Source organism: Salvelinus sp. IW2-2015, linkage group LG15, assembly GCF_002910315.2.
Source record: "Salvelinus sp. IW2-2015 linkage group LG15, ASM291031v2, whole genome shotgun sequence".
Classification (NCBI taxonomy): Eukaryota; Metazoa; Chordata; class Actinopteri; order Salmoniformes; family Salmonidae; genus Salvelinus; species Salvelinus sp. IW2-2015.
In genome coordinates, this window is record NC_036855.1 from 46465758 (window position 1) to 46477396 (window position 11639).

Below are 11639 nucleotides of genomic sequence, written 5' to 3' on the forward strand. Positions count from 1 at the left end.
AAATTTTCTATGTGATTGAGGAATTTGTGAAGGCCACTCCAATACTTTGACTTTGTTGTCCTTAAGCCATTTTGACACAACTTTGGAAGTATGCTTGGGGTCATTGTCCATTTGGAAGACCCATTTGCGACCAAGCTTTAACTTCCTGACTGATGTCTTGAGATGTTGCATCAACACATCCACATAATTTTCGTCCCTCATGATGTCATCTATTTTGTGAAGTGCACCAGTCCCTCCTGCAGCAAAGCACCCCCACAGCATGATGCTGCCACCCCTGTGCTTCATGGTTGGGATGGTGTTCTTCGGCATGCCTTTTTCCTCCAAACATAATGATGGTCATTATGGCYAAACAGTTCTATTTTTGTTTYATCAGACCAGAGAACATTTCTCCAAAAAGTACGATCTTTGTCCCCATGTGCAGTTGCAAAACGTAGTCTGGCTTTATGGGTGTATTGGAGCAGTGGCTTCTTCCTCGTGAGCGGCCTTTCAGGTTATGTCGATATAGGACTCGTTTTACTGTGGATATAGACACTTTGTACCCGTTTCCTCCAGCATCTTCACAACGTCCTTTGCTGTTGTTCTGGGATTGAAATACATCCACAGGTACACCTCCATTTGACTAAAATTATGTTAATTAGCTTACCAGAAGCTTCTAAAGCCATGACATAATTTTTCTGGAATTYCGAGGCTGTTTAAAGGCACAGTCAACTTAGTGTATGTAAACTTCTGACCCACTGGAATTGTGATACAGTGAATTATAAGTTAAATAATCTGTCTGTAAACAATTGTTGGAAAAATTACTTGTGTCATGCACAAAGTAGATGTCTTAACCGACTTGCCAAAACTATAGTTTAACAAGAAATGTGTGGAGTGGTTGAAAAACAAGTTTTAATGACTCCAACTTAAGTGTATCTAAACTTCCAACTTCAACTGTATGTAATTAAGCCTTTACATGTGTAATTTTTGTCTTTTTAATAAAAATTATAATTAATTTATGGAGCACAATTCACACGCTCAATGCACATGTGAAGGTTGTTGGTGCTTGCTTTGGTGTACAAATTATTTGACCGCCCTAATTTGAGAGTACTCCCTTTTATTTATGAAAAGCTGAAACTGCCTTTTATTATTTGTGATTTATTGCTGACATTTTTGCTTAATTAAATTGATTTATATTATAGTGTTTCTGTTCCCCCCAAAAACAAAAATGCATTTTACAGTAGCATATGTATTGCCTACCTAAAACATCCATTAATACATTTCAAGTCCTTCAAAATAGAAACTACATATCCTAATGTTAGAGAAAGTATAATATAAACTAGATATAGGCTACTATGGGTGGGGTAGGCTAAATAATTACAACCGAATAGGCCTAAAACACTGTCAATTAATAATAATATCAATGGATGGAATCGGTGAATGAATGGCTGAATGAATGACAGATGAGGCCTAATAGAGACAAAACACCAATTAAGTCGTTCAAACAAGATACTAAGTCGTTCAAACGACAGTTACTTTTTTTCCCTTTTTATCCTTGGGTTTCAGGGCTTCTGTAAGATCTGCAGAGGAAGATCCATCGCTTCAAACTTGTGAGACAACAAGAAAAGTGTGTCACATTTCCATTAAAATGCAAATGCAGTTTATATTAAAAGATAGCAAAGGGGTAATTCACTACATCACACAACACAGCTTGTTAGTACTGCAGGAAATTCATTTAGTCTTTTTCATATTTACACATTAAGTGACAACCAAACAAAGAAATCATAAATATCTCTTTTAGTTAACTTTACAACAGTTATATGTGACCATTATTAAATAACTGGCAGCAACCCTATCATTTACAATGTTTGGAAACACAGTGGTTAAATAATCCAGCAAAACAAAAATGTTCTTCTCCAGTGAGTAATATTAATACAAGTAAAAACAATAATGAAATCCCTTTGTACAAAATACTCTCTATACAACAAAATCAACACAATATATTTGACAATTTGTCTGCTTAAAATGCATGGTAAAATCTGTACAGCTTAGAAACCTTCGCTGAGTGGGTGGGATTCTGTGTGTTAGCGTAGTTAATGATTGAAGCATTGGTCAGATTGATGCGTCTGTGATCCAACCATCAGAGACCTCAGGTAAAATAGCTGCCAAGACCTTCTCTCATTGGCATCAGTGCTGTGGAATTCCTGTCTAGCAGCAAATCAGCATGTTGCTGAACTTGAAGTTACTTCAAGATACATGGTTTTGAGAACTCAAACTGATATCTGTCCAGAGCAATGCTCTATTTCCCACCCTCTGCATTTCCATGACAGATTGTACAGTACAAAACAATGTTAATCTAAGGGCTAAATTCAATCCGTAATGCTGAAGATCCGCACTACAGCGCGATTGAAATGTAAAGGCAATGTTCCAAWGTTCGCGGAGACTGCATTCACGGTAAACGCTGCATATGTAATATATATTGTTTTTATTTGAATAATATGGATGGTTCCGTAAATTGCCAGTGGTATATTCTTTGTCTAAGGTAACACCTCCGTGATATATGGTTCATGGTAATCTCATATAATGTATGGTGCATTYGAAAAGTATTCAGACCCCTTGAATTTTTCCAMATTTTTATGTTACAGCCTTATTCTAAAATAGATTAAATAATTTYCCCCCCTCAATCTACACACAATACCCAACAATGACAACACTAAAACAGTTTGACATTTTTGCAAATGTATATMAAAAAAACTGAAATATCACATTTACATAAGTATTCAGACCCTTTACTCAGTACATTGTTGAAGCGCTTTTGGCAGTGATTACAACCTTGAGTCTTCTTGTGTATGACACTACAAGCTTGGCACACCTGTATTTGGGTAGTTTCTCCTATTCTTCTCTGCAGATCCTCTCAAGCTCTGTCAGGTTGGATGGGGAGCGTTGCTGCATAGCTATTTTCAGGTCTCTCCAGAGATGTTCGATCAGGTTCAAGTCCGGTCTCTGGCTGGTCCACTCAAGGACATTGAGACTTTTCCAAAGCCACTYCTGCGTTGTCTTGGYTTTGTGCTTAGGGTCGTTGTCCTGTTGGAAGGTGCACCTTTCCCTCGCTCCAGTCTAGTATCCCAGTCCCTGCCGCTGAAAAACATTCCCACAGCATGATGCTGCCACCACCTTGCTTCACCGTAAGGATGGTGCCAGGTTTCCTCCAGACGTGACGCTTGGCATTCAGGCCAAAGAGTTCAATCTTGGTTTCATCAGACCAGAGATTCTTGTTTCTCATGGTCAGAGTCTTTACGTGCCTTTTGGCAAACTCTAAGCGGGCTGTCATGTGCCTTTTACTCAGGAGTGGCTTCCCTCTGGCCACTACCACCATAAAGGCCTAATTGGTGGAGTGCTACAGAGATGGTTGTCCTTCTGGAAGGTTCTCCCATCTCCACAGAGAAACTCTGGAGCTCTGTCAGAGTGACCATTGTGTTCTTGTTCACCTCCYTGACCAAGGCCCTTCTCCCCCGATTGYTCAGTTTGGCCGGGMGGCCAGCTCTGGGAAGAGTCTTGGTGGTTACAAACTTATTCTATTTAAGAACGATGGAGGCCACCGTGTTCTTTGGAACMTTCTTCAGATCTGTGCCTCGACACAATCCTGTGTCTGAGCTCTATGGACAATACCTCCGACCTCATTGCATGGTTTTTGCTCTGACATGTACTGTCAACTGTGGGACATTATAAWGACAGGTGTGTGCATTTCCAAATCATGTCCAATCAATTGAATTTACCACAGGTGGACTCCAATCAAGTTGTAGAAACATCTCAAGGATGATCAATGGAAACAGTATGCACCTGAGCTCAATTTTGAGTCTTATTGCAAAGGGTCTGAATAGTTATGTAAATAAGGCATCTGTTCTACATTTTGTATAAAATATGCAAACATTTCTACAAAATTGTTTTCTCTTTGTCATTATGGGGTATTGTGTGGAGGTTGATGAGGCAAAAAACATATTTAATCAATTTCAGAATAAGGTCGTAAACTAACAATGTGGAAAAGTCAATAAGTCTGAATACTTTCCGAATGCACTGTATGTGCACTGTATATTTCACAGAGGGCAACCTTGTCAAATKACATAATACACTGAAGCTTATTCTATAGTCTAGACTAGAACAGTGGACACYAAGTGTACAGTGCTTTACAGGTTCAGAGATGACAGCCTTAATCAGAACAGATAAAAGAACGCCAAGCACATTTTACAAACTCCAAGAAATATAAAACTGAGGAAAGAAAAAAATGAAAAAAATGTTTGGCACTTATACTTCATCGAGAATGCTATTCCCCGAGGACCAGAAATGGTTACCTTGCAGTTTACTTTAGATTTTTAAAATTAATRGATTTCAACGATTGTTAATGCAGTTTCCTGTACCAGTCTAAAGTACCAGTTTCCAGTACCAGTCTAGAGTACCCATTTCCAGTACCAATCTAGAGTACCAGTTTCCAGGACCTGTCTAGAGTACCGGTTAAGAGAGACCAGATAGATAAGTCCATGGTTGGTTTTAGAAGAGGAGGTATACAATGTGAAACATGTTTGAAACAGATCATCCCATTGCTGAGCTCTCCCATTGGTAACTGTCTGTCTGTCCGTCCTATTCGTGGCACATAGCTCATAAAATGTTATTCTAGTGTAAATGTAGACGTAGCGAAGCTCCACCCTTTGGCACATAAATATAGAGGTTTGAATGACTGGGTCATACTGTAATACAGATCTACACAACACTCTCACCATTCTTTAAAATCAGCAAAAACCAACTCAAAGAACAAAAAGTTCATAAATAGAGTTCATAAGGACATGGTATATGATGAGTGGCATTATAGAGAGAGCGAGCAGTTTGTTACATAGTCTCCTGCGGGAGAGTATATCGTTTTTAGCTTTGTCAAAAAGTTCACAAAAAATGCAATGTTATACACAACTAAGCGGCCCTCACCTTGAGGGGTTGCATTCTTTAAAAAGGCTCCAGATGTAATTTCTTTCTCTCTTTGTCATTTCTTTTCTCAAAGTGTATTCTTTGCTTTCTTTTTCCAGCATGCTTGTAAATTGTAATTCAGTCTGTTGCCTGAAGTGGGTAGCGGTGAGTCAGTCTGTGGTTGTGARAGGGTGGTGGTAAGAGTGCGGATRTGTGTGTGTAGGACGAAGTCCAGCGGGCCGAGGAGATGCCAGATTTGTATGCATGCATAAATGTGTGTGTGTAGCATGAAGTATGTATGTGGCTGTAGTGTCTGTATGTACCACCTRTCTGTGTGAGTGTCAGTTTGTGTATGACTCACTGTGGCCTGAAGCATAAGTACGTATCGTTTACTGTATGTATGTGTATACTGTATACAGGTGTGTGTGTGTGTGTATAAGGGCGTGTAGTTGAAGGGATCAGGAGGACTAAGGGTAAAGAGTAGGAGTAGAGAGGCAGTGAAGCAAGAGGCCTCCCTTACACCTCGCTCTCGGTGGAGGGTTTGCGTGTGGGGRTCCAGCCGGTGTCGGGCAGGCTGTGTTGGGGGTGGCGTTGGGGTGTGACGGTGACGGGGGTCAGCGTGTTTATGGACGAACACTCCGACGTCTCCTCTTGGAGCAACTGCTCTGTCTCGCCGTCGTCCAGCGAGGCGCTGCTGGCCTGCAGGGACACGGTGTCCGTGCGCATGCATGTGTGCAGACCACCACGCGACGGCTTCAGCTGCTTCAGGTCCTCCCAGTACAGCTCCTCGCTGGAGAGGAGACACACTCCTTCCACGATGCGGATCTTCTCCTTGGTGTAGCCACTGTCCCCGCCCCCCTGAGGAAGGAGAAAGAAGACACAGTAGAAGGGTTAGCCTAGCGCACGACGTAGACATCAACCATAATCACAGATCTAGGGTCAGATGATCATATCCCTAAAAGCATCTGAGGGCATGAAGAATATCTGACCCTGCATAAGTAGTTAGTAGAAAACTCATCCTGTATCAGTGGTTAGACAGCAGCCATTTTGGAATAACTCATCAGAAAACAACTACAAACACTCCAGAGCAGGATGTTGTTGTAAATCTCTACCCATGCACAGTAGTAGTTTGCTTTCAGTGAGATGTCCTCTGGTCTTTCAGTTAGTTTTGTCATCAGTGCTTATGTGTTGAGTGGGGAAACTATGGAATCTCAAATGTGTCATCTCTTTACTGCATTTATGGAGAAACAATTTATTCGATTTTTTGTGACTGGATGCTAAACAATATATGGAAACTGCTCCAGGTAATTAAAAGGTTAGAGTTGGGCTCAGGACTACATATGATAACAGTAAATTCCCCCAAAATAAGACTGTGTAAAATGTCAGACATACAATACATAAAGTGAAAGGGTTTGCCAAACAAAGAACATACTTTTCAATCCCTCATTAYATGATATTATTAGGTCCATCCACAGCCATAGATAGAGAAAGTGCATTCAAAAAGTATTCACACCCCTCAACTTTTTCCACATTTTGTGTTATAAAGTGGGATTAAAATAGATTAAAATGTCATTATTTTGTCAACGACCTACACAAAATATATGTATTATTTGCACATTATTTATTTTTTAATTCTTCAAACTGTCAAGTCGGTTGCTGATCATTGCWAGTCTTGCCATAGATTYTCAAGACTATTTAAGTCAAAACTGTAACTAGGCCACTCAGGAACATTCAATGTTGTCTTGGTAAGCAACTCCAGTGTACAGTGGCTTGCAAAAGAATTCACCMCCCTTGGCATTTTTCCTATTTTGTTGCCTTACAACCTGGAATTAAAATTGATTTTTTTGGGGTTTGTATCATTTGATTTACATAACATGTCTACCACTTTGAAGRTGTTAAATATTTTTTTTATTGTGAAACAAACGAGAAATAAGACCAAAAAACAGAAAACTTGAGCGTGCATAACTATTTCACCCCCCCCCCACTTTGTAGAGCCACCTTTTGCAGCAATTACAGCTGCAAGTCTCTTGGGGTATGTCTCTATAAGCTTGGCACATCTAGCCACTGGGATCTTTGCCCATTCTTCAAGGCAAAACTGCTCCAGATCCTTCAAGTTGGATGGGCTCCGCTGGTGTACAGCAATCTTTAAGTCATACCACAGATTCTCAATTGGATTGAGCTCTGGGCTTTGACTAGGCCATTCCAATGTTTCCCCTTAAACCACTCGAGTGTTGCTTTAGCAGCATGCTTAGGGTCATTGTCCTGCTGGAAGGTGAACCTCCGTCCCAGTCTCAAATCTCTGGAAGACTGAAACAGGTTTCCCTCAAGAATTTCCCTGTATTTAGCGCCATCCATCATTCCTTMAATTCTGACCAGTTTCCCAGTCCCTGCCGATGAAAAACATACCCACAACATGATGCTACCACCACCATGCTTCACTGTGGGGATGGYATTCTTGGGGTGATGAGAGRTGTTGGGTTTGMGCCAGACATAGCATTTTCCTTGATGGCCAAAAAGCTCMATTTTAGTCTCATCTGACCAGAGAACCTTCTTCCATATGTTTGGGGAGTCTCCCACATGCCTTTTGATGAACACCAAACATCTTTGCTTATTTTTTTCTTTAAGCAACGGCTTTTYTTCTGGCCACYCTTCCACAAAGCCCAGCTCTGTGGAGTGTACGGCTTAAAGTGGTCCTGTTGACAGATATTCCAATCTCCACTGTGGAGCTTTGCAGCTCCTTCAGGGTTATCTTTAGTCTCTTTATTGCCTCTCTGATTAATTCCCTCCTTGCCTGGTCCATGAGTTTTGGTAGGTGGCCCTCTCTTKGCAGGTTTGTTGTGGTGCCATATTCTTTCCATTTTTTAATAATGGATGTAATGGTTCTCCGTGGGATGTTCAAAGTTTCTGATATTWCTTTTATAACTYAATCTTGATCTGTACTTCTCCACAACATTGTYCCTGACCTGTTTGGAGAGCTCCTTGGTCTTCATGGTGYCCCTTGCTTAGTGGTGTTGAAGACTCTGGGGCCTTTCAGGACAGGTGTATATATACTGAGATCATGTGACACTTAAATAAAAATCCACTTGTGTGGGCTCTTTGCTTGACATCATGGGAAAATCAAAAGAAATCAGCCAAGACCTCAGGAAAAATAATTGACCTCTACAAGTCTGGTTCATCCAGTTCATCGACGCGGTTAGCCTTTATGGCTGGGACTGCAAGTTTGTGTACCTTTTTTTTGCGTGGATTCCGCGAGCACTAGCTGGCTGTACTACAGACACATGTCGTTGTCGTGGGAAATACTCATTGTTATCTTTTCGTAAAACAACTGGTTGCWGTAAAGAGCAAATCTGGATACTAAGGAGATCCTGAGGGAAATCGACGAGTACYAACAGCTTTACGCTATGGAGGAACAACATACTCCTTCATGGAAAGATCCGATCACCTCAAAAAATAACTTTAACCCGACAAAAAAAGAAAAACAGATTCATCTACAGACACGGACGATTTACTTACCATTGAGGTAGAGGCTAGTGCTCYGGCTGGAATCCATGCAACACTGGAAAAGTTGTGTGAGGAGACAGCAGGGCTGAGGGGGGAGTTTGGAGTTCAGCCAGAGTGAAATTTTCACGCTCCAAAGAGAAAACATTACACTCACAGCCAAGGTAAAAATCCACGATTCCAACATGGATTGTCTACTTAGGGAAAACAGGGTGACGGAGTCGCTACTAGACATACAAAGTCGTAGCATGCGTGAAAATGACATTTTTTTCGGGGATTCCCGAAGACGCATCCAATAATCCAGAGGGGGCAATCAGAGAGTTCATGCAATCCGCTTGGAACTTCCCATAGAGACTGTAAACAAGGTGGCTTTCCACCGAGTACACAGACTTGGAGCTTAGAGCGACAAGACCAAGGGTCCCCGACTGATCATCGCAAAATTTRAACACTATCAACAAAAGGAGCTGATCAAAAGCAGAGGAAGGGAGCTTAAAGGGACTAAATTCGGTCTCAATGACCAGTTTTCAAGGGAGATAAACAAATGCCGTAAGAGACTGTATCCGGTAGAAAGACAACAAAGGAAGGATGGTAGGTGTGCCTTTATCATTGTGGACAAACTCTTTACAGATGGACAGCTATTCCGAGACAGCTCCATAACACCGTGGCTGTACTAMATTTTACAGAGACTTCAGGTTACGAAAAAAAAGAAGGTATGGGAACTGTAAAATTATCTGAACATTATGAAGTGGATATGAACACACACATACTCAATTACATGCTTGCTTACACATAYAGACACACCTGATCTCGCTCTCCTCTCTCACTCTCTCTTCTCTTCTCTATTGTCGRGAACTCTTTAATAATTTAACTTTTTAGGGATAGGGGGCAGCATTTTCACTTTGGATGAATAGCGTGCCCAGAGTGAACTGCCTCCTACTCTGTCCCAGATGCTAATATATGCATATTATTATTACTATTGGATAGAAAACACTSTGAAGTTTCCAAAACTGTTTGAATTATGTCTGTGAGTATAACAGAACTCATATGGAAGGCAAACTTCCAAACCGGAAGTGGAAATTCTGAGGCTGGTTGATTTTCAACAAATCGCCTATTCAAATCCCAGTAAGATATGGATTTGTTCTCACTTCCTACGCCTTCCACTAAATGTCAACAGTCTGTAGAACGTTGAATGAAGCCTGTACTGTGATGTGGGGCCGGATTGGAGGTGATTCAGTCAGTGGTCTGGCAGATTGCCAGTTCCTGGTCACGCGCATTCCAAATGACATCGTCTTGCTTTCCATTACTTCTAGAGACACAAAGGAATTCTCCRGTTGGAACGTTATTGGATATGTATGATAACAACATCCTGAAGATTGATTCTCTACTTAGTTTGACCAGTTTATTCGACCTGTAATATAACKTTTTGAAGTTTTCGTCCGAGTTCGCATGGATCTGCGCGAGCGTTTGGACATGTGTACTACAYATCCTAGCAAAAGTAGCTACTTGGACMTAAATAATTGACATTATCGAACAAAACAACAATTTATTGTGGAACTAGGATTCCTGGGAGTGCATTCTGATGAAGATCATCAAAGGTAAGGGAATATTTATGATGTAATTTCGTTTTTTCTGTTGACTCCAACATGGCGGAGAAATGTTTTTTTATATCTGAGCGCCGTCTCAAATTATTACATGGTGTGCTATTTCCGTAAAGTTTTTTTGAAATCTGACACAGCGGTTGCATTAAGAACAAGTGTATCTTTAATTCTATGTAAAACATGTATCTTTCATCAAAGTGTATGATGAGTATTTCTGTTATTAGTTGTGGCTCTCTGCAATTTCTYCGGATATTTTGGAGGCATTTCTGAACATGGYGCCAATGTAAACTAAGRTTTTTGGATATAAGTATGCACATTATCAAACAAAACATACACGTATTGTGTAATATGATGTCCTATGAGTGTCATCTGATGAAGATCATCAAAGGTTAGTGATTCATTTTATCTCTATTTCTAATTTTTGTGACTCCTCCGTTCCTCTGTAGGTTCATGCTCTACAACATCCGCAGAGTACGACCCTGCCTCACACAGGAAGCGGCGCAGGTCCTATCCAGGCACTTGTCATCTCCCGTCTGGATTACTGCAACTCGCTGTTGGCTGGGCTCCCTGCCTGTGCCATTAACACCCTACAACTCATCCAGAACGCCGCAGCCCGTCTGGTGTTCAACCTTCCCAATTCTCTCACGTCACCCGCTCCTCCGCTCTCTCCACTGGCTTCCAGTTGAAGCTCGCATCCGCTACAAGACCATGGTGCTTGCCTACGGAGCTGTGAGGGGAACGGCACCTCAGTACCTCCAGGCTCTGATCAGGCCCTACACCCAAACAAGGGCACTGCGTTCATCCACCTTTGGCCTGCTCGCCTCCCTACCACTGAGGAAGTACAGTTCCCACCCAGCCCAGTCAAAACTGTTCGCTGCTCTGGCCCCCCAATGGTGGAACAAACTCCCTCACGACGCCAGGACAGCGGAGTCAATCACCACCTTCCGGAGACACCTGAAACCCACCTCTTTAAGGAATACCTAGGATAGGATAAAGTAATCCTTCTGACCCCCCCCCCCCCCCCCCCCTTAAAAGATTTAGATGCACTATTGTAAAGTGGCTGTTCCACTGGATGTCATAAGGTGAATGCACCAATTTGTAAGTCGCTCTGGATAAGAGCGTCTGCTAAATGACTTAAATGTAAATATAAATGACTAACCTTATTTTTTTTTAAGTCACTGTCTGTTCAATGAGTATTATGGGCAGGCCAGAATTCTAATCACTATATGCGCAGTTCTACTGCTTCCACTGATGTCGCTAGTGTATGGAAATAGGTTGAAGTTATTCATTTGAACAATGACAAAGAAAAAAACACCAAAAAGTAGAGTGACATCTTGTGTTTTGGTTTGATTGTTGCGCAAGACTTGAAAGTACCGTGAGTTTTGTTGATCTCATGTATTGAAAACAGATTGACCCGTCTTCAATTTGATCGATTATTAACGTTTACAAATACCTTAAGTTGTATTTACAAAAGTACTTTGAAATGTTTGGCAAAGTTTAGAGGTAATTTTTTAGATATTTTGTCGTGACTTTGCGCAAATTGGACCGTGTTTTTTCTGGTACAACGGCACCAAATAAATGGACAATTTGGATATATATGGATGGAATTAATCG

At 41.3% G+C, this 11639-nt stretch overlaps 1 protein-coding gene across 1 annotated transcript in view; it reads right to left on the minus strand.

Annotated features, from left to right (window-relative positions):
* Positions 1-1619: 1619 nt before the first annotated feature.
* Positions 1620-11639, minus strand: part of LOC111973984 (low-density lipoprotein receptor-related protein 4-like) — a 255830-nt gene continuing 245810 nt past the window's right edge. The window contains 1 exon segment of the mRNA XM_024001464.2: positions 1620-5787. Coding sequence (XP_023857232.1) covers positions 5446-5787 — 342 coding nt within the window. The 3' untranslated portion in view covers positions 1620-5445.